General features: G+C 41.0%; 1 protein-coding gene across 1 annotated transcript; it reads right to left on the reverse strand.

Annotated features, from left to right (window-relative positions):
• Positions 1-158: 158 nt before the first annotated feature.
• On the reverse strand, positions 159-26,581 carry LOC123878310 (cilia- and flagella-associated protein 91-like). Its single transcript, XM_045925466.1, has 24 exons — positions 26,357-26,581; positions 25,052-25,128; positions 23,226-23,289; positions 21,080-21,212; positions 19,902-20,015; positions 17,993-18,093; positions 17,521-17,587; positions 16,448-16,568; positions 15,806-15,974; positions 14,841-15,038; positions 13,815-13,988; positions 12,661-12,845; positions 11,427-11,573; positions 10,054-10,183; positions 9,294-9,385; positions 8,585-8,733; positions 7,181-7,353; positions 6,427-6,546; positions 5,151-5,231; positions 4,497-4,613; positions 3,076-3,198; positions 2,019-2,135; positions 1,290-1,400; positions 159-368 (listed from the first exon to the last, which is right to left on the reverse strand). The coding sequence occupies exons 1-24, from the start codon at positions 26,430-26,432 to the stop codon at positions 283-285; spliced, it is 2,925 nt and encodes a 974-aa protein (XP_045781422.1). The 5' UTR covers positions 26,433-26,581; the 3' UTR covers positions 159-282.

A 26,581-nucleotide genomic window follows, 5' to 3' on the forward strand; every position in this document is an offset into this window, starting at 1 on the left:
AGCCTCGATAGCTCAACGGTTGAGGAGCGGACTGAATTCCGAAAGGTCGGAGGTTCAAACCCCACCCGTTGCACTATTGTCGTACCCACTCCTGGCACAAGCTTTACGCTTAATTGGAGGGAAAGGGGAGTATTAGTCATTAATAGCATGGTTAATATTCTTTAAAAAAAAAAACTGCCCTGTCTAAAATTTAGAAACATGGAATTTGCTTGTCGATTTTCTCGATAAAGTAGAACCTCTACTAAGGATTTTCAGTATAATTCGAATATTATTATGTAAAATTCACTGTCCAAGTTCCTCTTCTTCTTCATCGTATTCTTCTCCGACGGTATCAGTTGTGGTTGTGTACCCATCGGTGAACGGACTCCCTAAAAAAGAAAATCAAATTAAATAAAAAAAATAGCAGTGAGTGGGGACTGCCGACAGAAGATTTTTGGAGTGGACTTTTTATTAGATACTAGCTGATGCCCGCGACTTTGTTCGCGTGGATTTAGGTTTTTCGAAATCCCGTGGGAACTCTTTGATTTTCCGGGATAAAGAGTAGCCTATGTGCTAATCCAGGGTATAATCTATCTCCATTCTAAATTTCAGCCCAATCCGTCCAGTAGTTTTTGCGTGAAGGAGTAACAAACACACACACACACACACACACACATACAAACTTTCTCCTTCATAATATTAGTGTGATAGTGTGACTTACACAATATTTAGGGGTTAGAGAGATCAGGCGCAGGTCCGACGTCTTTACATGCTCCCCGAGGCACGGGGGTGCAACAATGCCAACTTCCTAACTCCGGGGTAGAACTGAGAATTTCTTTACAGAAAACCCCAATAGGTACCTACCTAATGCAATGCCCGGTAAAACCGACTGTGGTTTTTGTGGCACTGAATGTTATCAAAATGCCCTGTCTATTCTGTAAGTTTAATAAATACTAGCTGATACCCGCGACTTCGTTCGCGTGGATGTAGGTATTTTAAAATTCCCGTGGGAACTCTTTGATTTTCCGGGATAAAAAGTAGCCTATGTGCTAATCCAGGGTATAATCTATCATCATTCTAAATTTCAGCCCAATCCGTTAAGTAGTTTTTGCGTGAAGGAGTAACAAACATACATACACACACACACACACACACACACACACATACAAACTTTCTCCTTTATAATATTAGTGTGATGTGATATTTTTTTTAAACTACTTTTTTGCCCAACCCGTGAATCGGACCCAGGACCTCGTCATCTGCAATTGAACATACTAACCACTAGAACAATGCATTGTATAGGAACTCACTATCAGTGACGGGGCTTCCCGTGGTGGTGTCACACTTGCAACGCTTCATGTCTTCCAGCAAGCGAAGTTCAGTCGGCAGCAACTTTAATATTTCCTCTTTGGTCATCGTTTCTATAAAAAAACATTTTTATTTTTTTTCTTTAAATCTGGCTTTACCACGGAACAGAATTCACTCTGATTAGCCAATGTCAAGTTTGTGACATTTTCAAGTTATTGAATTTATACAAGTATGGACTCCGTCTGCGCCGGCGCCCGCCGACATACGCGCGGCGCCCCTTTAGAGCGCTTCCCAGTCAGTTCCACCACCAAAAAACACCAACTAGCACAAAAACCAGCCACTCTTAACAAAAAAAACACTCCAAACAAGCACAGCACGCGCGCCAGCAAACGCCATCGCAGACGAAGTCCAAAAAACATTATTTACATAATATGTAACTGATTACAAACACAAAAAAAAAATTGGTTGTCTGTAAAGTCGGTTTACTGACGATAGTTGAACGTGACAACAAAGGCCGATTGTGCTTCTTTGTCGCTCGTTCCGCGCTCTCGCTTGCACTTCAAGCCTTACATGGAACGCCTCAGAGCGAGGTAACGCCGCATGAGTCATGTTTTTTCGTGCGTGCAGCCGGCTCTATCGAATTATAAGACGTTGTCACGTCAAAAAACAACATACAGAATGCGAACATCCCCCTTTTTGAAGTCGGCTAAAAATAGAAAGTCCTCCATTACCTGGTCCAAACTTGACTTTGCTGGTCTTTGCATCGTCATCACAGTGGCAGGTGGGGTCGGCTTTCAGGGCCTCTTCCTCTGCCTTGCGCCTTATATCCGATGGAAGCTCTTTGGGACCTTATAATAAAACAGTCGATATTAAAAACAAAACCCGTCATGAGCGAGTCAGACTCACACGCGGAGGGTTATGTATCGTACTAGATATAACACTTATATACGCAGCACTGAAAGTTAATGGCAGACAGTGCCATCTAGATATGGTTTAGTAAACTAATCACACTAATATTATAAAGGCGAAAGTTTGTATGTGTGTGTGTGTGTGTGTGTGTGTGTGTGTGTGTGTGTGTGTGTATGTTTGTTACTCCTTCACGCAAAAACTACTGGACGGATTTGGCTGAAATTTGGAATGGAGATAGATAATATCCTGGATTAGCACATAGGCTACTTTTTATCCCGGAAAATCAAGGAGTTCCCACGGGATTTCGAAAAACCTAAATCCACGCGGGCGAAGTCGCGGGCATCGGCTATAGATTTATATATTCCTGAACATATTTAAATGTTTCTTTGTGATGTAACCACAAATTCAAGGGTGTGGGTTTTTTCGTTTACTTATTTATGCTATAAGACCTACCCGCCTGCCAAATTTCATGGTTCCAGGTCATCGGGAAGTACCTACCCTATAGGTTTTGATTCCCTTGATGGGTCATGACAGACGGACAGACAACAATGTGATCCTATATGAGTTCCTTTTTTCTTTTTGAAGGTACGGAACCCTAAAAATTAGGGTTCACGACCAAATGATATCAAACAGTCATCATATTATGTACTAGGTGATGCCCGTGACTTCGTCCGCGTGGATTTAGGTTCTCCAATAATCCCGTAGGAACTCTTTGATTTTCCGGGATAAAAAGTTGTCTATGTCAATTTCCGGGGTGCAAGCTACCTCTGTAGGTACTTTTCATATAAATCGGTTAATCTATTAGGCCGTGAAAAGCTAGCAGACTGATAGACAGACAATTTTCACATTTATAATATTGGTATGGATAAATTTACTTACAAGTAGCATTCAATTCGGAAGGTCCACTCATTTCTATGGCGTCTTCATGCATGCGTTTCATAAAATGATGATATTCTGGTTTCTTAACAGGCGGCAATATTTGACCCGTCGCGATCGCCACCGCTGTAAAAACAACTCATTTATCGTCATCATGATCAGCCCATTACCGGCTCACTACTGAGCACGGGTCTCCTTTCATAATGAGAAAGGTTTGGCCATAGTCCACCACGCTGGCCAAGTGCGGATTGGCTGACTTCACCTTTAAAAACATAATGGAGAACTCTCAGGCACGCAAGTTTCCTCACGATGTTTTCCTACACCATTAAAGCATATATATTTGATTGTTTAAAACGCAAATAACTTTGAAAAATTAGAGGTGCATGCCCGGGATCGAAGCCCCGACCTCCCGAATATGAGGCTTAACCAAGGCATCTCAACTGAGACTATAACCAACCACGCAGGAGATATTATATAGTGCACAAGTGTGTTCTCTATTCCCTCACTCTCAAAGTTCCATGGCAATCCTACACAATCGGAGTGAAATCAGGCGCAGGATCGACAGGAAGAGAATTTTTCTGCGACGGAAAATGTCTTAACAGAAAACGCCTAAGTACACCTAACTATTTTGACCCAATGCAGGACTCGAACCCGGGATCTCAGCCCACAGTCAAAAAACTAGCTTTAAACTCTAGCTAGCTTTAAATTCTTATGCAGATATTTATGAGATACAACATATTTAATCAACTCTCATGTAGTTATCCTCATGTATAAAAGAAACTGATCTAAATGAACAGTACCTATTCATAATTTTCTTATAAAGGTGCAATATTCAGAGACATTAAAATTTAAGCATTACAAGTTACAACGCTCGTTTCAGTTTCATCCCTCATTTCAGCGTTTACCCTCATATCATTCTATACTAATATTATAAAGAGGAAACCTTTGTATTTTTGTATGTTTGTATTGAATAGGCTCAAAAACTACTGGACCGATTTCAAAATTTCTTTTACCATTACTTAGAGGGATTCTTCCGAATCCGTATAGGCTATATTTTATCCCGGAAAATAGAAAAAATAAATGTCCACCCGTGCGAAGCCGGGGCAGGTCGCTAGTCATTATATAAAATACTATTGCATTCGTAATTTTGTTATATTCAGATACATTTAAGCATTACAACACTTATTTCAGTTTCGACCCTCATTTTAGCGTTTACCCTCATGCCCTTAGTTTCTTAAGATAAGCTTATCTTTTTAGTACTCCTACAAATGAATAGCATGGCTACCCCGTACAACATGCGGGTTTTTTTTGTATCAAGCGAGGAAAATTCTAAAAATTTATAAACATAACAAAAATACGTATAGCAAAAAGCAATCCAAAATGTAACTTTTAGTTTAGATTTTTAATAAAGAAAAATTGCTCACCCTCTTCGACCATCTCCATAGCGTCAAGCGTGACCTCCGTATCTTCACGCATACGGTGCTCTAGGTAGTAAGTGATTGCCCTCTTTTCCTCTCGCATGTACCGCGCTACCGCCACGGCTGTTAACGAAATAAACAAGGCACTTACTTAAAAACTTAACCCGTATTATTTCGTCTGGCGGGAGACTTCGGCCGTCACACATTTCACAAATGAAACTATGTTTTCGAATTGAATTTCGAATGTCTTTTTGGAAGCACTTTCAAATTGAATTTCGAATGTTTTTTGACGTGACAACGTCTTATAATTCGATAGAGCCGGCTGCACGCACGAAAAAACATGACTCATGCGGCGTTACCTCGCTCTGAGGCGTTCCATGTAAGGCTTGAAGTGCAAGCGAGAGCGCGGAACGAGCGACAAAGAAGCACAATCGGCCTTTGTTGTCACGTTCAACTATCGTCAGTAAACCGACTTTATTTTTTTTTTGGAAACATTTTCAAATTGAATTTCGAATGTTTTTTGAAAACATGTTTGTAATTGGTTGGTGACTCAAAATGGTTAACGCCCGCTGAGATTTTTGTCTCTGTCATTTGTATGGGATTATGTAAGAGAGAGAGTGCTAAACTAACTTCTTTCCGTGGACAGAGTATAATACTTACCGTCGTCCACAACTTCGTCAAGCATGCGTCGTATTACGTGACGCGGTGGTAACTTCTCTCCCATGGGTTTAGCTTCACGTCCTGGGACAGTACGAAAATGTTTTTTATAATTTTTATTATAGTGTTTTTACCTATTCAAAGAAATTCCTAAATCCATACTACTTATAGTATTATAAATGCGAAAGTGTGTCTGTCTGTCTGTCTGCTACCTTTTCAAGGCCCAACAGTTTAACCGATTCTGACGAAAAGTACAAGGTTAGCTTATATCCCGGGGACGGAAATAGGCTATTTTTTATCCCCGAAAATCAAAGAGTTCCCACGGGATTCCGAAAAACCCATCCGCTTAACCGATTTGTATGTTTGGTACCGAGGTAGCTTGCGTCTCTGTTATTGACATAGGCAATCAAAAAAATCAAATAGTTCCCACGGGATCTTTAAAAACCTAAATCCACGCGGACGAAGTCGCGGGTATCCTCTAGTAATTTTAAATGCATATCAGAAATTGCGGAACCGGCAGGGTTCGAACCTGCATCTTCTGGGTTCGCGCCCGATGCTCTGATTGATTGATTGCTTGATCGAGTTGAGACCGGTAATACTAAAACAGACAGATTTCCTAATTTTTACCCGACTGCAGCAAAGCCAAACGGAAGGGTTATGATTTTAGCAGTCTATGTATGTATGTAACTATATATTTATGTATGTTTGTATCCAGATTCTGTGTGTTCCACCGTAGTACCTAAACTACTGGGCCAATTTTGATGAATGAGGTGTCAATTGATTCGTTGTATAGGTCCGGGTGATATAAGCTATATTTTATACTAGCTGATGCCCGCGACTTTGTTCGCGTGGATTTAGATTTTTTGAAATCCCAGGGGACTCTTTGATTTTCCGGGATAAAATGTATGTGCTAATCCAGGGTATAATCTATCTCCATTCTAAATTTCAGCCCAATCCGTCCAGTAGTTTTTGCGTGAAGGAGTAACAAACACACACACACACACACATACAAACTTTCTCCTTTATAATATTAGTGTGACAAAAAAGTATGACCTAACAGATGTTACATCAAAAAAAGTGGAGGTCTCCAAAAATTTTTTTTTGCTTTTATCGAGTGGGATGTCAAATGAAAGAGGAGAAAATTCTGAGCTCATGTATATAAATGTACAATAACATTAAAATATACTAAGGGACAGAAAAACAATTTTACTATAATATTTCAGCGTTCATTAAGACGATCGCAGTCGGGTTTTAGTTTTCAACTTTATCTTGTACTTACGTCTAGAAGCCTTCCAGCGCGGGTCATCTCTAGATGCAGTAGGCGTCGGCCGCATCGGCACGTCGCAGTTTACACACTTGCACAGATAGTCCAATGGCGCGCCACAACGGTTGCATTTTTCTAAACATCAATGCATATTATCTTTAATTATTCTTTTTAACCCCCCACCCAAAAAGAGGGGTGTTGTAAGTTTGACGTGTGTATCTGTGTATCTCTCTGTGGCATCGTAGCTCCTAAACTAATAAACCGATTTTAATTTAGTTTTTTTTGTTTGAAAAGTGGCTTGATTGAGAGTGTTCTTAGCTGTAATCATATCAGAAAGAAAGCCTACTAGATAAGCCTACTTTGTCGTATTAGTTTACAAATTGTGAAAAATCAAATTAAACTTGAATTTTGCGGGCAGACCCATCGCATGCACCTTAAAGGTGCCCACGCACTCGAACTGCACTGCAGCGGAACTGCGCGTCGCGTCAGCGCCCCGCACGATATTCCCTCCAGCCGCGACGCGCGTACGTCACTGCCGCGCGGCGCGGCTGGAGAAAATATCGTGCGGGGCGCTGACGCGACGCACAGTTCCGCTGCAGTGCAGTTCAAGTGCGTGGGCACCTTAACGCCCACTAACTTTTTTGTCTTTGCCATTTGTATGAGATTACGTAACAGAGAGAATCCTAAATTAATTTCTCTCCGTGGATAGAATGATGCCTATCTGAATCTGGACTGTATGATCGGGAAACTGTGGTTAAATAGTCCATACCTTCTCGACCCGACTCAGCCGCATCCAAAGTGCCGAATATGGAACTCCTAGCGGCTTCCATTCTAGCCGCTTGAAGCGCTGACACCCTGTGCCTTGCAGCGGCTTTATGCGCTTCAGGCAGCAAGAACTGATGCACTAACTCCGCTACCAACTCGTTCTGTTCTGCTGTTGACCTGATATCAAATGATACCACCTTACATGAAGTGTAAAGGGGAACTTTATTAAGGGACATGAGACGGATCTGCCCGCGAAATTCAAATCTAATTTGGTTTTTCGCAATTTGCAAACTAATACGACAACGTAGCTAGCTCTATGGCACATTAATTGCGCCAATGGCAGTATCATCCTCGCAGGTTTACATAAAAATCTTTACTTCAAAGTGTTCAGTTTAAGATATTAGTCAAAATAATGACTTTGACGTGAGTTACTCACAAATTAGTCGATATTATAATCCTTTCATGTAAAGATTTTTATATTTATGTGAGGATGATACCGCAATTAACGCAATTAAAATTCCATAAGTTTGTCGTAATCATCATACTAATATTACAAAGGCGAAAGTTTGTATGTGTGTGTGTGTGTGTGTGTGTTTGTTACTCCTTCACGCAAAAACTACTGAATGGATTGGGCTGAAATTGAGTATAGAGATAGATTATACCCTGGATTAGCACATAGACTACTTTTTATCTCGGAAAATCAAAGAGTTCCCACGGGATTTCAAAAAACCTAAATCCACGCGGACGAAGTCGCGGGCATCATCTAGTAGAGTATAAATTGCGAAAAACCAAATTAATTTTGAATTTCGCGGTCAGACCCGTCTCATGCACCTTAAGCGCATAAAGGGCTACAACTCAAAGCCCTAAAGCAAAAAAACTCACATATCCCGCTTTGCAACAAATTCCCATACAGTCCTCTGAGATACTCTTATGACATCATCATCATCATCATCATCATCAGCCTGTGGACGTCCACTGCTGGACATAGGCCTTCCCTAAAGAGCGCCACCACACCCGGTCCTCAGCCTTCCTCATCCAGCCACTTCCCGCCAGCCGCTTTATATCGTCGGTCCATCGTGCTGGAGGGCGTCCCACACTACGCTTGCTTAAACGCGGTCTCCACTCAAGGACTTTCCGGCTCCAACGGCCATCGCCTCTACGACAGGCATGGCCTGCCCACTGCCACTTCAGCTTGCTAATAGTTAATACTCTTATAACACTTAGGTTGAAATCTATAGAGAACACTCTGACTTTGCTTAGACTAAGTTTCAGTTAAAACGAGACAAATTTATGCCAGCGGTATAACGCTGTCTCGTTTTAACAGTGTCTTAAGTCTGAGCAAAGTCAAAGTGCGCTCTGTAGATCTCAGCCTTAGGTGATTGAGGTTTCTAGAGTTGACCATACTTACACTGAGCCATGTTCCAAAAGAGACTGATCAATTTTGTCGGCATCTGTCAAAGCCTTTTTGACAGCATCAGCTTCGGCGCCCAGGTCCACTCCTTCTTTGATGATTTCGTGAAGGTATACGTCTACTGTTTCTTGAGTTACGCCTAACACCTGTTTGGCAAAAACAGAAAATAGCAGACGGCTGAACATGCTAATCCGTACTATAATATTATAAACTAGAGGATGCCCGCGGCTTCGCCCACCTGAATTTCGGTTTTTTAAATCCCGCAGGAACTCTTTGATTTTCCGGGATAAAAAAGTAGCCTATGTCCTTCCCCGGGATGTAGCCCATATCTGTACCAAATTTCATCAAAATCGGTTCAGCGGTTGGGCCGTGAAAACGTAGCAGACAGACAGACAGACACACTTTCGCATTTATAATATTAGTATGGATGTGACAGTGTGTCTGTCTGTCTGCTACCTTTTCACGGCCCAACAGTTGAACCGATTCTGACGAAATTTTGTACAGATATGGGCTACATCCCGGGGAAGGACATAGGCTATTTTTTATCCCGGAAAATCAAAGAGCTCCCACGGGATTCCCTAAAACCCATCCGTTTGACCGATTTGTATGAAATGTCCCTGTAATTGACATAGGCAACTTTTTATCCCGGAAAATCAAACAGCTAACACCAACACACACGAAGTCTTACAGTATTTAAATATCCAACCTGTTTGAACATTTCATCATGTTCTCTTCTACGATGCTCCTCCTTCTGTCTGCGACCTGCTTCCGCAGCTTCCCGCATTGACTTCTCGCGAACTTGAACACATTTTGAATGCATATTTTGAATTACAAGTATAAATTAAAAATTTATAACACCCCCGACAAGTGAAGGTTACAGTAACTAGAAAAGAGCTGATAACTTTCAAACGGCTGAACCGATTTTTTTGGATTATTGCTAAGAACACTCTCGATCACGCCACCTTTCAAACAAGAAAACTAAATTAAAATCGGTTCATTAGTTTAGGAGCTACGATGCCACAGACAAATACCTACACAGATACACACTCAAACTTATAACACCCCTCTTTTTGGGTCGGGGGTTAATAATCAAAAGTTTTTAAGTAAAAGAAAAAAAGCCGGTACCGGCGGTACTTCTAATTAATACTTTTAGGGTTCCGTACCTCAAAAGGAAAAAGGAACCCTTATAGGATCACTTCGTTGTCTGCCTGTCGTCCTAGAATCATGAACTTTGGCAGATAAGTAGGTCTTAAAGCACAAGTAATGGAAAAAATCCGAAAACCGTGAATTTGTGGTTAAATCACAAAAAAAAAAGGTCAAGTGCGAGTCAGACTCGCGCACCGAGGGTTCCGTATTTTTCCGCCATTAGCCACGATAAAACAAAAACTATTATTATGCTTAAAATATATAAAAATCTATTTTTATAAATCGTTTTTTTAGATATATAAAAAAACTTAGATATTTACGTGCAATGAGTATGAAGGCGTGCTGCCGCCTCTCCTCCTTCAACCTTCTGAGCTCCTTCTCCAAGAAGTCCAAAGCGGCAGACACCGCGCCGCCGCACAGCTCTTCCACTAGTGCGGAAATGGCTTCCTCCTAAAACATCCGCAATGTTTACGGTTCCGTCCCCGAAGGGAGCCAATACACTGCAACGGGAAATATAAACCACAAGGAACCAAAAGCTTAATCTATACTAATATTATAAAGAGGAAACCTTTGTATTTTTGTATGTTTGTATTGAATAGGCTCAAAAACTACTGGACCGATTTCAAAATTTCTTTTACCATTACTTAGAGGGATTCTTCCGAATCCGTATAGGCTATATTTTATCCCGGAAAATAGAAAAAATAAATGTCCACCCGTGCGAAGCCGGGGCGGGTCGCTAGTTTGCTATAATCCGCCAAACCAAAGATATCTGTATGGTGCAACATGCACCGCCCGCTCTCCCACTGATAAACATGCAGGAAAAGCCAGCCAATAAGCAAGCCACACGCACCACCACCACGCAGCACCACACTAATCCCGACACCACTCGACGCACGTTATGTTAAACGGGAAATTATATGTCAAGCCTTCGGGCGAGACGATTCGTAATAACCCGCGAAAACAGCTTATTTTAGAGCTTAGAAGTCAGATAAATCCATAGTTCTTAAGCAGACTCTGGGTTAAGAGTTCCATACCTCAAAAGGAGAAAAGGGACCCTTATAGGATCACTTTGTTGTCTGTGTGTCTATCTGTCCGGCTGTCTGTCATGTCTGTCAAGAAAACCTATAGTGTACTTCCCATTGATCTAAAATTGTGAAAGGCACGTAGGTATGTCTTATAGCAAAAGTAAAGGGAAAATCCGAAAAGCGTGGATTTGTGGTTCCATCACAAAAAAAAAACGGCCAAGTGCGAGTCAGACTCGCGCACTGAGGGTTCCGTATTCGGGTATTTTTTCCAACATTTTGCACGATAAATCAAAAACATACATAAAAATAAATAAAAATCTGTTTCAGAATGTACAGGTAAAGCCCTTTCAGATACGCCACTTGGTATAGTTATCTTACTTTGAAAATTGAAACACATTTTAATTTTTTTTTTAATGATGTAACCACAAATTCGTGGTTTTCGGATTTATTCCTGTATCTGTGCTATAAGACCTACCTACCTGCCAAACATGATTCTAGGACAACGCGAAGTACCCTATAGATTTATTGACAGACAGACAACGAAGTCATCTCATAAGAGTTCCGTTTTCCGTTTTGCGGTACGGAACCCTAATGTTAGATGGTATTGAACAACGGAACCACGGGAAAACGGGACTCGCACTTGGCCAATTTTGTTTAAAGTTTTATACCTTTTGCTCATGTTCAGAACGCACAGCTTGGTAGTCTCTGGCCTTAGCTTCCTCTTTGGCGATGCGCGCCTTGTCTTCCTTTTGAAGACCGTGCGTGGTCTTCAACTCCTCCATAAGTTCTGCCGCCCTGGTACGTCCTTCGAACATCTGCAGGAAATACAGGTGTAAATTAAAAATTTATAACACCCCCGACAAGTGAAGGTTACAGTAACTAGACAAGAGCTGATAACTGTCAAACGGCTGAACCGATTTTCTTGGATTATAACTAAGAACACTCTCGATCAAGCCACCTTTCAAACAGAAAAAACTAAATTAAAATCGGTTCATTCGTTTCGGAGCTACGATGCCATAGACAGATACACACGTCAAACTTATAAACCCCTCTTTTTGGGTCGGGGGTTAATCATAGAAAATCGGTCAAGTGTGAGTCGGAGTACGGGGTTCCCGTACCTTCGTACAAGTATTTGAATAGAATAGAATATTATTCAAATAAATTTTTACAAGTGCTTTTGTATCGTCAAAATAATTTACCACTGGTTCGGAATGACGTTCCTACCGAGAAGATCCGGTAAGAAGCTCGGCGGTTGCTCTTTTCAACAACAACTTTTAAAATTTTCTTGGCGGCTATTTTGAAATGTTTATTGTTTGTTGTTATAGTAGCAATAGAAATACACATTTTGTAAAAATTTCGCCTCTCAAATCAAGGTGCCAGATCCTTTTTTCCACGCACATGCAAACTATAGAACCAACTCCCTTTGACGGTATTCCCACTAGATTACAACATGGGGTTATTCAAGGGGCGGACCAACAAATTCTAGAAAGGCCGGCAACCCATCCTTCCTCTGGGAAATGTTCATGGGTGGCGGTAATCACTTAACATCAGGTGACCCACCTGCTCGTTTGCTCGCTGTTTTTTTATTAAAAACTAGAGGATGCCCGCGGCTTCGCCCGCGTGGACTTTGGTTTTTTTTTAAATCCCGTAGGAACTCTTCAATTTTCCGGGATAAAAAGTAGCCTATGTCCTTCCCCAGGATGTATCCCAAGTCTGTACTAAATTTCATTAAAATCGGTTCAGTTGTTGGGCCGTAAAAACGTAGCAGACAGACAGACAGACAGAAAGACAGACAGACAGACAGAAAGACAGACAGACAGACACACTTTCGCATTTATAATATTAGTAAGTATGGATACCTTCACTTCAGAAGTTGAGTCTAAAGAGTATCAGTTTGCTCACAAGATTCTGCACAGCGCGTCCTCTCAATATCTTCTGCAGCACCAGAGCAGCTTGGTGAGATACTTCATCTTCTTCTGGAACAGCTTCCACCTCAGGAGTTTGGGGTCTTGGGGTCTCCGCGAGACGTCGAGGTTTGAGGACACGCAGGGGTCCAGCAGAGTGTGACGCTGCTCCCAATCTGGCTTCTATCGTGAAATCAATCATCATCATCAATCCACCTGCCTACTACACGCCGGTTTTGTCCGGAGGCTTCGGCCGTGGCTAGTTACCACCCTACCGGCAAGGCCGTGCCGTTATGTGATTTAATCGATCAATTTATTGCTTTGGTCTTAATCTAAACTTTTAATAAGTACCTTACAGCTTTAAAGCCTTTACGGCATGCAATATTTTACACAATTACAGTAATAAAAAAAAAGAATAAATGAATTAATATAATGTCTAGATAATACAAGTGTAAATTAAAAAATAACACCCCCGACAAGCAAAGGTTACAGTAACTAGAAAAGAGCTGATAACTTTCAAACGGCTGAACCGATTTTCTTGGATTATAGCTAAGAAGACTCTCGATCAAGCCACCTTCCAAACAAAAAAAAACTAAATAAAATCGGTTCACTAGTTTAAAAGAGCTACGATGCCACAGACAGATACACAGATAGTAGATACACGTCAAACTTATAACACCCCTCTTTTTGGATCGGAGGTAAAAAATTAATTCGGATGTCAAAGAAGAGAATTGTAACAACCAAATTATGTTTTGTATCATCTATTGGCGTATTCTATACATATAATAAAATTGTAGAAAAGTGGTGTCTGTACAATGGAAATATATAAAAAAAAGTAGCAGGGGTTGTTATTATATCGATTCCGAACCCGAAATTGTAATTATTATTTTTTTGTCTGTTTGTCTGTGTGTTTGTGCACGCTAATATCAGAAACGGCTTATTCGATTAAGATACGGTTTTTACTTATATATATAGTCCGTGGCTATATAAAGCGCGAAAACTATTCCACGCGAACGAAGTCGCGGGCACAGCTAGTCTTCAATAAAAATACCCGAGTACGAAACCCTCGGTGCGCGAGTCTGACTCGCACTTGCCGATATTTTTCTATGGATCTCTAAAAGCGGAACCCTAAAAATTGAGACAGAAACTTACTCTTCAAATCCTTGTGCAGGGTCTCCAAGAACTGTTCACTCCACTTGGTCTCGCGCTCGCAGAGTTGCGTTTCATCTCGCGGTAAGTGGTGACCGGAGCACGTCCGCTTGAGGTTCTGGCCGCATTGCTCCAACCACGCTGGTGGTTCTGCCAGGGCGGTGTGGTCTTCCACAACTGGGAAATACATTTGATTGTATGGAAACTGCTTCGCTGGTGTAATGGTTATAGGAGCACCAGATGCTCCGTATTTTACGGGTCACCCCGTATTACAGGGTATGACAATACGGGTGCGGTGCATTTTTAGGGTTCCATACCTCAAAAGGAAAAACGGAACCCTTATAGGAGCACTTTGTTGTCTGTCTGTCTGTCTGTCCGTCGTGTCTGTCAAGAAAACTATAGGGTACTTCCCGTTGAGCTAGAATCATGAAATTTGGTAGGTAGGTAGATCTTATAGTACAAATACAGGAATAAATCTGAAAAGCGCGAATTTGTGGTTATATTATGTAAAAAAGAAATGTGTTTTAATTTTCAATGTAAGATAACTATACAAATCAAATCAAATCAAATCAAATTTCTTTATTGCGAATTTGGTTAAACAGTGGAGATGTTACAAAGACAAAAAGGTACAGCCAAATTCTGCTTATAAGCATGCAATATGTTACATTAAATTAAGATATATTTTGGTCAAACAAAAAATATTTAAATAATAATAGCAAAATGTCCAAAATTAAAATACAGTTATAACTTTTCTGAGAGGTAATCATTAATTGAGTAATATGTCTTTTCTAATAATAGTTTTTTCAATTTTCTCTTAAATAAAGGAAGTACCAAGTGAGGTATCATATGAAAGGGCTTTACCTGTACATTCTAAAACAGATTTTTATTTATTTTTATGTATAATATAGTTTTTGATTTATCGTGCAAAATGTTGGAAAAAATACCCGAGTACGGAACCCTCAGTGCGCGAGTCTGACTCGCACTTGGCCGGTTTTTTATTATTATTTCTTCCTGTAAATATTCACTTACCTAGTAAAGAAGGATCATAGAGTATCTCTCCATGCCTTCTTCTCGCCTGGTACCCGTGCCTGGCTCGAGGCGCGAACACGTCTGACGTGGGGTCTTGCGCTGCAGCGATGGCCGACCCCGCACCCCTCGCCGCTCGCATGGACTCTACGAGGCCTAATCGACCCCCACGGCCGTGTGCCACTGATAGTTTGCGAATCTCTAGAAACCAAAAAAAACCGGTCAATTGTGAGTCGAGCATCGCGCTTTTAGGGTTCCGTACATAATTATGTACAACTTGTATAAAACAGCCCCACACGGCCCCCAACTTTTATAAAACAGCCCCACATGTTCACCTACTTGTATCAAATAGCCCCACATGGTCCCCAACTTGTATAAAACAGCCCCACACGGCCCCCAACTTTTATAAAACAGCCCCACATGTTCACCTACTTGTATCAAATAGCCCCACATGGTCCCCAACTTGTATAAAACAGCCCCACACGGCCCCCAACTTTTATAAAACAGCCCCACATGTTCACCTACTTGTATCAAATAGCCCCACATGGTCCCCAACTTGTATAAAACAGCCCCACACGGCCCCCAACTTTTATAAAACAGCCCCACATGTTCACCTACTTGTATCAAATAGCCCCACATGGACACCAACTTGGATGAAACAGCCCCAAACTGGCCACAAGCTAACCTCGATCCCTGGTCTTCTGTATATGGTCGATCTTACGCTCCATATCGCTCTTCTTGCACGCCCATAGCTTGGCCAGCTTGGCGCCAACTCTAGAAGTGTTATTCTTCTGTTGCTCCACTTTTATGAAACAGTCCTACATTGGCCGCCATCTTGCAAGTGTGAAACAGCCCCACATGACCCCCAACGAGTATCAAATAGCCCCACATGACCCCCAACGAGTATCAAATAGCCCCACATGGACACTAATTTGGATGAAACAGCCCCAAATTGGCCACAAACTTACCTCGATCCCTGGTCTTCCGTATATGGTCGATCTTACGCTCCATATCGCTCTTCTTGCACGCCCATAGCTTGGCCAGCTTGGCGCCAACTCTTGAAGTGTTCTTCTTCTGTTGCTCCGCTTTTAGCTTGTGAAGTAGAGTTAAGCGAATGTCTTGGAGCTCGTCGATTTCCTGACAGAGACGTTTTTTTTTTAATTTATAATCTGCTAGCGCTTGGCTGCAATCAGACCTGCTAGCAAGTGATGCAGGGACTTCGTCTGTGTTGGTGTTAGCTGGCGGGCGTGCTCTGCCTTTTTGGAGTGTTTTTTTTTTATAAAACTGACTGGAAAGCGCTCTAAGGGGGTGCCGTGCGTGTGTCGGCGAGCGCCGGCACAGACGGGGTCCATACTTGTATAGTTTAACTAACTTGTTACGAATAACTACAAACTTGACATTGGCTAATCTTTGTAAAGCCAGACGAAAGAGAGAGAGAGAGAGTGATGCAGCCTAAGATTGCCTAGAAGATGCCAATTCACTCTTGACTTGAAGGTACCCATAATAAAAGTGCAAAGAGTGGTTATGTCTCTGCTATGCCCCAGGCTTTCCAACGAGTTGGTTAGTTCAGGATTTTAGTACTAAGTAGTTAGTTGAAAAAAAAAAGTTACCGCCTCCCTAAAGATCCAGTCCTTGGTCTCGATGTCACTGATGATGGCATCTTGCTTCTTCATCCAGTGCGGGAACTGCCCCTTTTCCACCAGCTCCATCCACTTGCGAGCATGTCTCATCCTGGGACCAGTCATTTGTTAGTCAGTTAGTTTCCAAGTATTGATCAATACCAATACCTGACCTGAATACTGGTATTGACCAATACCTGCAATTGGTGACAACTAAATTTTTTGAGTATTCGCATCTTTTTCTTACTAATGTAACAAGAAAAGGACAGACATCGACCTTTTTGACGTCCTCCCTGGAGTAGTGGTAAACGCTGTGGTCTTATTAGTGGGAGGTCCCGGGTTCGATTTCCGGCAGGAGTTAGGAATTTTATAATTTTTTAATTTCAGCTTCGGCCATAGCTAGCTAGTTACCACCCTACCGGCAAAGTCGTAACGTCAAGCGTTTTCGCGTTCCGGTACGACGCCGTGTAGAAACCAAAAGGGTATGGCTCTAGTGAAAACTGCTATACTTACCCGTCCAGATTAGCCCACTTCCATCTTAGACTGCATCATCACTTACCACCAGGTGAGATTGTAGCCAAGGGTTAACTTTAATTTAAAACTATCAAACCTCGTGACTTAGATGCCAATCTAGAGCTGAGAGCATCATAAAAGTTTAGAGTCTTTAAAATTCATTTTCCGAGTACCTAGGCAATGATCGGAGGTTTGTCGGTCCCTTGTGCTCCGTCATCAGCGATGGGATGGAGCTTCGTGAGGTTTTAGTCGGTAGGAGTCCGACATAACCACTTTGCTCCCCCGTGGCCGGTGGTATCTATGACGGATTTCCTCACGAAAAAAAAAATTGGTTGTCTGTAAAGTCGGTTTACTGACGATAGTTGAACGTGACAACAAAGGCCGATTGTGCTTCTTTGTCGCTCGTTCCGCGCTCTCGCTTGCACTTCAAGCCTTACATGGAACGCCTCAGAGCGAGGTAACGCCGCATGAGTCATGTTTTTTCGTGCGTGCAGCCGGCTCTATCGAATTATAAGACGTTGTCACGACAAAAAATATGAAAGCTCTCTTACTTATTGATGATTTCCGTAGTGTGGAAATCGGCAGGCAAATCACCAGTACGGTACGGAATGCCCGGACCTGCAAAGAAATGACAAGGGGTTCATTGATGGGGTTCAGGGCCATTCAATGAGGGGTTCATTCGTCTTAAATATAAATATTTTACACTTTATGTTCAAGTTTCAAGGTTTATAATAAATTGAAGTTGTTGACATTACAAGTGTAAATTAAAAATTTATAACAGGTAAAGGTACGTAACTAGAAAAGAACTGATAACTTTCAAACGGCTGAACCAATTTTCTTGGATAATAGCTAAGAACACTCTCAATCAAGCCACCTTTCAAACAAAAGAAAACTAAATTAAAATCGGTTCATTAGTTTAGGAGCTACAATGCCACAGACAGATACACAGATACACACGTCAAACTTATAACATCCCTCTTTTTGAGTCGGGGGTTAGTGATTAATCTATGTCAATATGCTTACCCCACTCCAGTTTATCCAGGTATATGACCTCCGGAGTATCTTGACAACCTTCGGCGGGTTGCGCGTCTGGTTGCCAAGGTCTGGTCTGTGCTGATGATTCCCTATCACATAGAAATACCGGTCAAGTGTGAGTCGGTCGCGTACACGAAGGGTTCCGTACATCGTACAAAGTCACACTTTTATATCGAACACTGCAAGTTAATAACCGACTGCGCCATCTATATGTGGTTTGGTAAATTAACTTTTTTGTGATGTAACCATAAGTTCACGGTTTTCGATTTATTGTGCTATAAGCTTGAATAGGTAACCACAAATTTACGGTTTTCGGATTTTTTCCTTTCCTATAAGCTTGAAATCTATAGAGGGCACTTTGACTTAAGCTTCAGTTAAAACGAGACAGATTTATGCCAGCGGTATAACGCTGTCTCGTTTCAAAAGTTTTTTTTAACGCTGGGAAATGCTTTTACGCATCCATTACGATTATAGAGTATTTTATATTTTATATGTATTTGTATTTGACATATTAATTATGCATATAACTATTTATCATACTATTATTAAGTTTTTTTTTTTTTTTTGGGCGCCAGCCAGGTAACCTCCCAGTATGCCTGCATGCTGCTGGTCCCTTTTGGATGCGTCCGAGGGGAAAAGCAGTGTTCGGGCCGGTGCGCCCCGGTAACATGGCTAATAATTTCTCTTCGGAGATATTGTGGGCTATGGCTAATGACCTGGGGGGGGGGGGGGGGGGGGGGGGGGGGTTCTCCGCGTGTCCCTCTGACTAGCAGAGGGCACAGTGGACGGAGCGTAGGATGGGACACGGGCGACGTACGCGTCCCAGGGTCGGGGGACGCACTTCGTTGGTGCGTCCCGGAGGTGCGTCGATGGGGACCGAGCAGGTCCCCGGTGGAGGGTCTGCCTTGGCAGACGTCGCTGGCTGGGTCGCGGTTATTTGCTTCGGCGTTCCCGTGACCCAGTCGCAAGGCGACGCGCAGTAGCGCCGCTGGGGTTTAGTGGGTATTCCGGTTGCCTCTCGGCCGGCGAGTCCCACATACCCTCCCTGCCTCACGGCTGGCTGGCTAGCTTCCGGGGGGGGATGCGTAAATGCATTCCCCAGCGTCAACAAAAAAAAAAGTATTTTATTTTGGTGATGTTTATGTAGTATTGTGTACTTGTATAATTCTATAATTCTAGTACTATAAGACCGATTCCACGTATCAATGCACCTTACTCACAACCTGCAAGGAAGCTGGAAGAAATCTCTGTTTAGAGATAAGCATTTCCAATGTACCTACTTAGCTTAATATGTGGGACTCACAGACAGACCAGAATACCCACTAACCCAGTAAATCCCAACGGGATCTCGTTTTGACAGTGTCTTAAATATGAGTGAAGTCAACGTGCGCTCTATAGATCTCAACCTAAGACCTACCTTATTAGGCCGATTTTTTACCGACTTTCAAAAAAGGAGGAGGTTCTCAATGGTCGGAATCTTTTTTTTTATATTTTTTATGTATGTTCCCCGATTACTCAAAGACCTCTGGATCGATTTGGAATTTTTTTTGTTTGAAAGGGTATACTGTGCAGGTGGTCCCATATAAATTTGGTGAAGATCTGATGAATATCTTCGGAGATGGAGAACAGAACTCCTCAATGGATAAGAGCAAATTGCTCGCGATCACTGTAATAGCTTCGTAAACTAAGGTTTTAACTGGGCATAGCATATTATAGTATAGTGGGGCCACTAAAAAGTGTGAAATAAAAAAATTTCAAAAGAAAAATAAAACCGACTTCAAAAACCACAAACACTAAAGGTTTTTGAAGTCGGTTTTATTTTTCTTTTGAAATTTTTTTATAGGTCAACGGGAAGTACCATAAGGCTTCGATTCCCTTGTCCTATTAAGTTACTTACCGAAACACGCTCTGAGTCCCGCGGTTCCTAGGTCTTGTGGGTCCGGGTGACTTCAGCGGTGAAGGCGGATGGAAGTCTGGGCTAGCGCTCTTAAGTGGCAGGAGTTTCTTTGGGCTGCAAAAGTACAGTCAAAGGCTGTAAGTCGTTTAGCACCTTAATGATCATATTCGCGTGGCACGTTGTGCGTGGCGTGTTTATAGAAAGAATCCGGCCAAGTGCGAGTCAGACTCGCGCACCGAGGGTTCCGCACTCGGGTATTTTCCCGACATTATGCACGATAAATCAAAAACTATTATGCTTAAAAATAAATAAAAATCTGTTTTAGAATGTACCCTGTAAAACCCTTTCATACGATACCCCACTTGGTATAGTTATCTTACTTTAAAAATGAAAACACATTTTTTTCTGTGATGTAACCTTGCTGTACTTTGTGAGAATTAGTCGATACTGTTAGACTAGAGCTAATTTCTTAAACTGGACCCTTTCAAGTAAAGATTTTTATATAAACCTGTGAGGATGATACTGCCAATGGGCAATTAAAGTGCCATAAGCCTACTTTGTCGTATTCATTTACAAATTGCGAAAAACCAAATTAAAGAATTTCGCGGGCAGACCCGTCTCATGCACCTTAAGGGTACGTTGCAGCATAGTACTAACATAACATTGACTATGATTGTATCATAGATACAAATTTTGAAATATGGTCACACTCACACTATTATTTCTCGGGTCTTTTTTGAAGCTCTTTTAAAGATCCCGTGGGAACTGTTTGATATTCCGGGATAAAAAGTTGCCTGTGTCAATAACAGGGACGCAAGCTACCTCGGTACCAAATTTCATACAAATCGGTCAAGCGGATGAGTATTTAGGAATCCCGCGGGAACTGTTTGTTTTTTCGGGATAAAAAGTAGCCTATGTCCTTCCCCGGAATGTATCTTAAGTCTGTAGAAAATTTCATTAAAATCGGTTCAGCGGTTGAGCCGTGAAAGCGTAGCAGACAGACAGACACACTTTCGCATTTATAATATTAGTATGGATCTAGTACTTATTCTAAATCAAAGTTTTCTATTAAACTTACTAAATTTTTTGTCTCTATCATTTGTATGGGATTACGTAACAGAGAGAGCGTTATACTAACTTCTTTCCGTGGATAGAGTATATAAGTAAGGGTCTCTCACACTGCACTGAACTTGAAGCGATCCTTCCCACCCAGCTCGGGAGTTGGTACGGCACTCATTTGTCGCACTTTGGTCAAGTATGCGTTGTACGAGCGATCCACGTGCGGTGGTAGCCGACAATTGGGATGGTAAACTGTGAAGAGATATATTAATGTTTAAACTCTTCCTTCCAATTCTTCTTTTCGATCTTGTCCCCCCTTTGCGAGTTTCCATCCTTATGTCGTCGACATTCCATCTACACGCACGAAACGTTTTGCGTCATCATTCCTCATACGCAACGGCGGATCCAAGGGGGGGGGTCATGGGGGTCATGACCCCCCCCTGAGCTGGTTCCAGGACTTAGGTGGACCACTAAGTGAACATAATGATTTTATTTATATATTTTGTCACCATACAGATTTTATGTAACTACATACCTTCAATATTTAATTAATTTTTATATAATATAATAACTTTGTATGATGGCAAACGTTTGGGAACGAACGCATCGAAAATTTGAATTTTACCGCGCCACACTTGCGCGCGCTTGTCGACTACTTAGTACGTAACGTCTAGCTAGACCTAACCTCAATCGGAACGACTAAACTTCAACACAATATCATAACATAGTTAGTTCTAAGTTAAAAAACTAAAATTTCTTTCTACCTATACCTAATGTGTTTATGAGTGTGCCATGTAACTATACCGTAATAAATAAAATAAAATAAAAATAAAATAAGTATTCTTAAAAATTGTTGCTGCAAATTCATTAATTACAAAAAATGCTAAGTAATCAGTTTCTCATTATTCCAGTGCGTGTGTTTTAACTTAAATTATTATTGTTATTGTTAACATGGCCGTAGCCAAAAGAAATTGTTTTCAAAATGCATAATATACTAGTTAGTTCTCGAATTTACAAGTTTTTTTGTAAATCTATCAATAAATTTGCGCTCGCTTCGCTCGCGCTTTTATATTGTGTTAGCTGTTGATTACCGGACCTTCGTTCAAACCCCGTGGAAACTCAGTTGTTTTGGGATAAAATACCTAGGTATACAATGCAAGGTGCCACTGAATAGTACCAAATAGCTAAAAAGATAAGCCCTGAAAAGTACTTTCGCTAATATTATTTCGTAAATACAATTAATAAAAATTTCGCGCTCGCTTCGCTCGCGCTTTTATTCTATTAGTTGTTTTTGTAGTAGTTACCCGGAACTTCATGCGCATGAGATTACATTTTTGAATATCCCTAGAAAATCTTTATTTTTCATGAGAAAAGTAGAGTGAGGTGCTTTAAAACATAACAAATCCCATAGGTAGATATGTAGGTACCTACTCACTGAAAGAGTGCTGCGTGACTTATGTACCTACTTTTTACTTTTGACTTGACCACGACTATGTGACCCCCTCCTGGCGCCAAAGCTAGATCCGCCCTTGCTCATACGCATGGCTAAGGTTTGGAATACTCTTCCGCGATCTGTATTTCCTACCAATTACAATCCGGGTATCTTTAAAACAAGAGTGAATAGGCATCTTATAGGTAAATGCGTCCCATCTTAGACCACATCACCACTTTCCATCATGTGTGAAGGTCAAGCGCATGCCTAATAATGAATGAGCAAAAAGCTTGTAGATTTCCACTCTAAGTATAGAATGTAACAGCTATTTTAACAGCTATAAGGCCCGACTAGTAGTTTTGAACTTCAACCGCGAGCGCAGCGAGCTGAGTCCCTGAGTCCCTGTGAAAAAGAACCCCGGATGTGAAAAACAAATACAGTACCTACTACTACTTTTGTAAGTTACGCCGTCTAGGTAGGTACCCTATACGCTGAAAAATATAGTTTTCATAGAAATATCCTCAACTCATAACAACTGACTTTATTCCATCGCTATACAATGCATGATAAACTTTAACTTTAATTCTAAACTACTAACTTCTTGAAAACATATTAATAAATCCAAATCTTTTCTGCTTCGAATCAATATCAACCGCTTTCCTTGCCGCCATTTTCCCATCTCCCTCCAATTGTCTTTTCTTTTTTTTAATTCAACTCTAGGCAAAGGTAAAATCGCTAACAGTTTTAAGTAAGTACTTAGGTACTCAAGTACATACCTAGTGGTACCTATAAAAATATATAATTTCTATCTACATTTTTACTAATCAGCTTACCAAGTTGCATTCTTGGGCATTGGCGGAGTTCTGAAAACATTGTTTTGTACACCGGTTGAATGACCTGCAAAAATACAATGTACATCTAGGATTGCCCGATCGCCCGTATTTTACGGGTCACCCCGTTTTTCAGGCTATCATAATACAGCTCGTAATTTTGCAAAAAATAAAATACGGGATAGGTAAATAAAGCTCCCGTAGGTATTTTGTACAAATTCAGTCGGAGCTGGCTGGCGAAATCAAACGCTGACGTTTTGTCTGTCTGGCCGGCGTGTGTTGTGGGGTTTAAATGAATTCTGGCTCGCGAAGAGCTTTTTAAAGCTGTTAAGTACTTCAAACAGTATATTCAACAAGTGTAAATTAAAAATTTATAACACCCCCGACAAGTGAAGGTAACAGTAACTAGAAAAGAGCTGATAACTTTCAAACGGCTGAATAGATTTTCTTGGATTATAGCTAAGAACACTCTCGATCAAGCCACATTTCAAACAAAAAAAAAAAACTAAACTAAAATCAGTTTATTAGTTTAGGAGCTACGATACCACAGACAGATACACAGATACATAGATACACAGATACGTAGATGAACAGATACACAGATAGACACATCAAACTTATAACACCCCTCTTTTTGGGTCGGGGGTTAAATAATAACTTCAAACACTGCTGTTTTAATTTTGTCCCGTAAAAAATCTAAAACCCGTATTGTTGCTGCTGGTAACCCTTACATCAAAAAGTGGCAGTTTGTTTGTTGGTTTATTTGTTTGTCCTCCAATCACGACTAAACTGATCGACGTAATTTTTTGCATGGGTATATAATTATAAAGACCTTGATTAGCCCGCTTCCATCTTAGAATTGAATATCCCTAGCGTTTTAAGGTCGGAAGAGATCGCTATTTATTAACGACTAGGGGATGCCCGCGGCTTCGCCCGCGTGGATTTCGATTTTTTTTAAATCCTACGGGATTTAAGCTCTTTGATTTTCCGGGATAAAAAGTAGCCTATGTCCTTCCCCGGGACGTATCCCACGTCTGTACCAAATTTCATTAAAATCGGTTCCGTGGATGGGCCGTGAAAACGTAGCAGACAGACAGACACACTTTCGCATTTATAATATTAGTATGGATAAGACCGCCTTTTTAACCGACTTCAAAAAAAGGAGGAGGTTCTCAATTCGTCGGAATCTTTTTTTTTTAATGTATATTACCCGATTACTCTAAGACTGCTGGACCGATTTGGACAATTTTTTTTTTCGTTAGGTAATAAAGGTATACTTTGCAGTTGGTCCCATTTAAATTTGGTGAAGATCTGATGAATATCTTCGGAGGTGGAGAACAGAACTCCTCAATGGATAAGAGCAAATTGCTCGCGATCAGTGTAACACCTTAGTAAACAGTAGGGTTTTAACTGGGCATAGTATATTATAGTGGGGCCACTAAAAATTGTGAAATATAAAAATTCAAAAGAAAAATAAAACCGACTTCAAAAACCACAAACACTTAAAAAGTGAAAAATAATTTTTGTTTATACACATGTAATGTATGTATGAAGTCGGGCGAGTTTCACACTTGGATTTCTAGTTTCTTTTATTATGCTCGCTCGACTTCATACATATACATTACACGTGTAGAAACAAAAATAATTTTTTACTTTTTAGTGTTTGTGGTTTTTGAAGTCGGTTTTATTTTTCTTTTGAATTTTTTTTTTGTAACTAACATTTTGAGTTACAAAAAGAATTTTGGAACTTGTCATTTGTCTCACTTTGAGAGGAGACCCGTGCTCCGTAGTGACCCGGCGATTGGTTGATCATGATGATTTATACTTACAACTTGAGCAGACGCCATGGCGGCTTTAAAAGCTGTTCTGGCGTAGTCTCTGGCCCCGGAGACTATGAAGGCTGAATCTGTAAAATACCGGTCAAGTGCGAAACTGACTCGTACACGAAGGATTCCGCACCATCGTATAACAATTATTATTAATTATTTTTAGGGTTTCGTAATTTAAAAGGAAAAACCCATAGAGGATCACTTTGTTGTCTGTCTGTCTGTCAAAAAAACCTATAGGGTACTTCCCGTTTGCCTAGAATCATAAGCAGGTACGTAGGTTTTATAGTACAAATACAGGAATAAATTTGAAAACCGCGAATTAGTGGTCACATCATTAAAAAAAAAAATTGTTTCAATTTTCAAAGTAAGATAACTGTACCAAGTGGGGTATCATATGAAAGGGCTTTACCTGTACATTCTAAAACAGATTTTTGTTTATTCTTATGTATAATAGTTTTTGATTTATCGTGCAAAATGTTGGAAAAACTACCCGAGTACGGAACCCTCAGTGCGCGAATCTGACTCGCACTTGGCCGGTTTTTGTAATGTATCCGCTTTACGGTCTTCGGATATTTCCCATAATGTGCTAAAGACATTACTAACTGCTTTTCATAATTCTAGGTCAACGGGAACTACCAGGTTTCGATTCCCTTATCGGGTCTTAAGCAGTGATCATATAAGGTTGGTTGGTTTTTATAAGGTAGGTACCTACTGAACTCTAAAAACAGGGCAAGTGCGAGCTGGACTCACGCACGAAGCGTTTCGTAACATCGTATAAGGAATAGGTAGGAAACTCTTCATTGTGATGTAGGTATAGGTAGACCGTACTAGGTACCTTACCATAAGGTCACGGTTTTCGGATTTTTCCCTTTACTTGTGCTATTATAGGACATTGCTACCTGCCTTTCATGATTCTAGGTCAACGGGACTTTATCCGATAGGTTTAGATTCTCTTATTGACGGGTCTTGACAAACACGACCAACAGACAAAGAAGCGAGATACGGAACTCTAAAAATAATGTGTTTAGAACACAAGTATTTTTATTTACTCAGATACAAGTTTGCCCTTGACTGCAAACTCACCTGGTGGTAAGTGATGATGCAGTCTAAGATGGAAGCGGGCTAACCTGGAAGGGGTATGGCAGTTTTCATTAAACCCATACTCCTTTGGTTTCTACACGGCATCGTACCCGAACGCTAAATCGCTTGTCGGCACGGCTTTGCCGGTAGGGTGATAACTAGCCACGGCCGAAGCCACCAGACATGGGAAGTTCTCGCCTCGCAGAAGTGAAACCGAAAGCTTACCATATAAATAATCGTGAACTCTCATTTTCGGGGCATTGTATTTCCTCGGGGCTTCGTATATTGTTTCTCCACTCATTTTGATGTTGATAAATATTAGTTATTAATAATATTAGTTTACTCCTTCCTAATATTAGGTAGACGTTGACGATAAATCAAACACTATTCAGAAGCTATTTACTGCAAATTATGATTTCCTACATTACTGTCGAAGTTACAACGCCATCA

The sequence above is a fragment of the Maniola jurtina genome, chromosome 26, assembly GCF_905333055.1.
Source record: "Maniola jurtina chromosome 26, ilManJurt1.1, whole genome shotgun sequence".
Lineage (NCBI taxonomy): Eukaryota > Metazoa > Arthropoda > Insecta > Lepidoptera > Nymphalidae > Maniola > Maniola jurtina.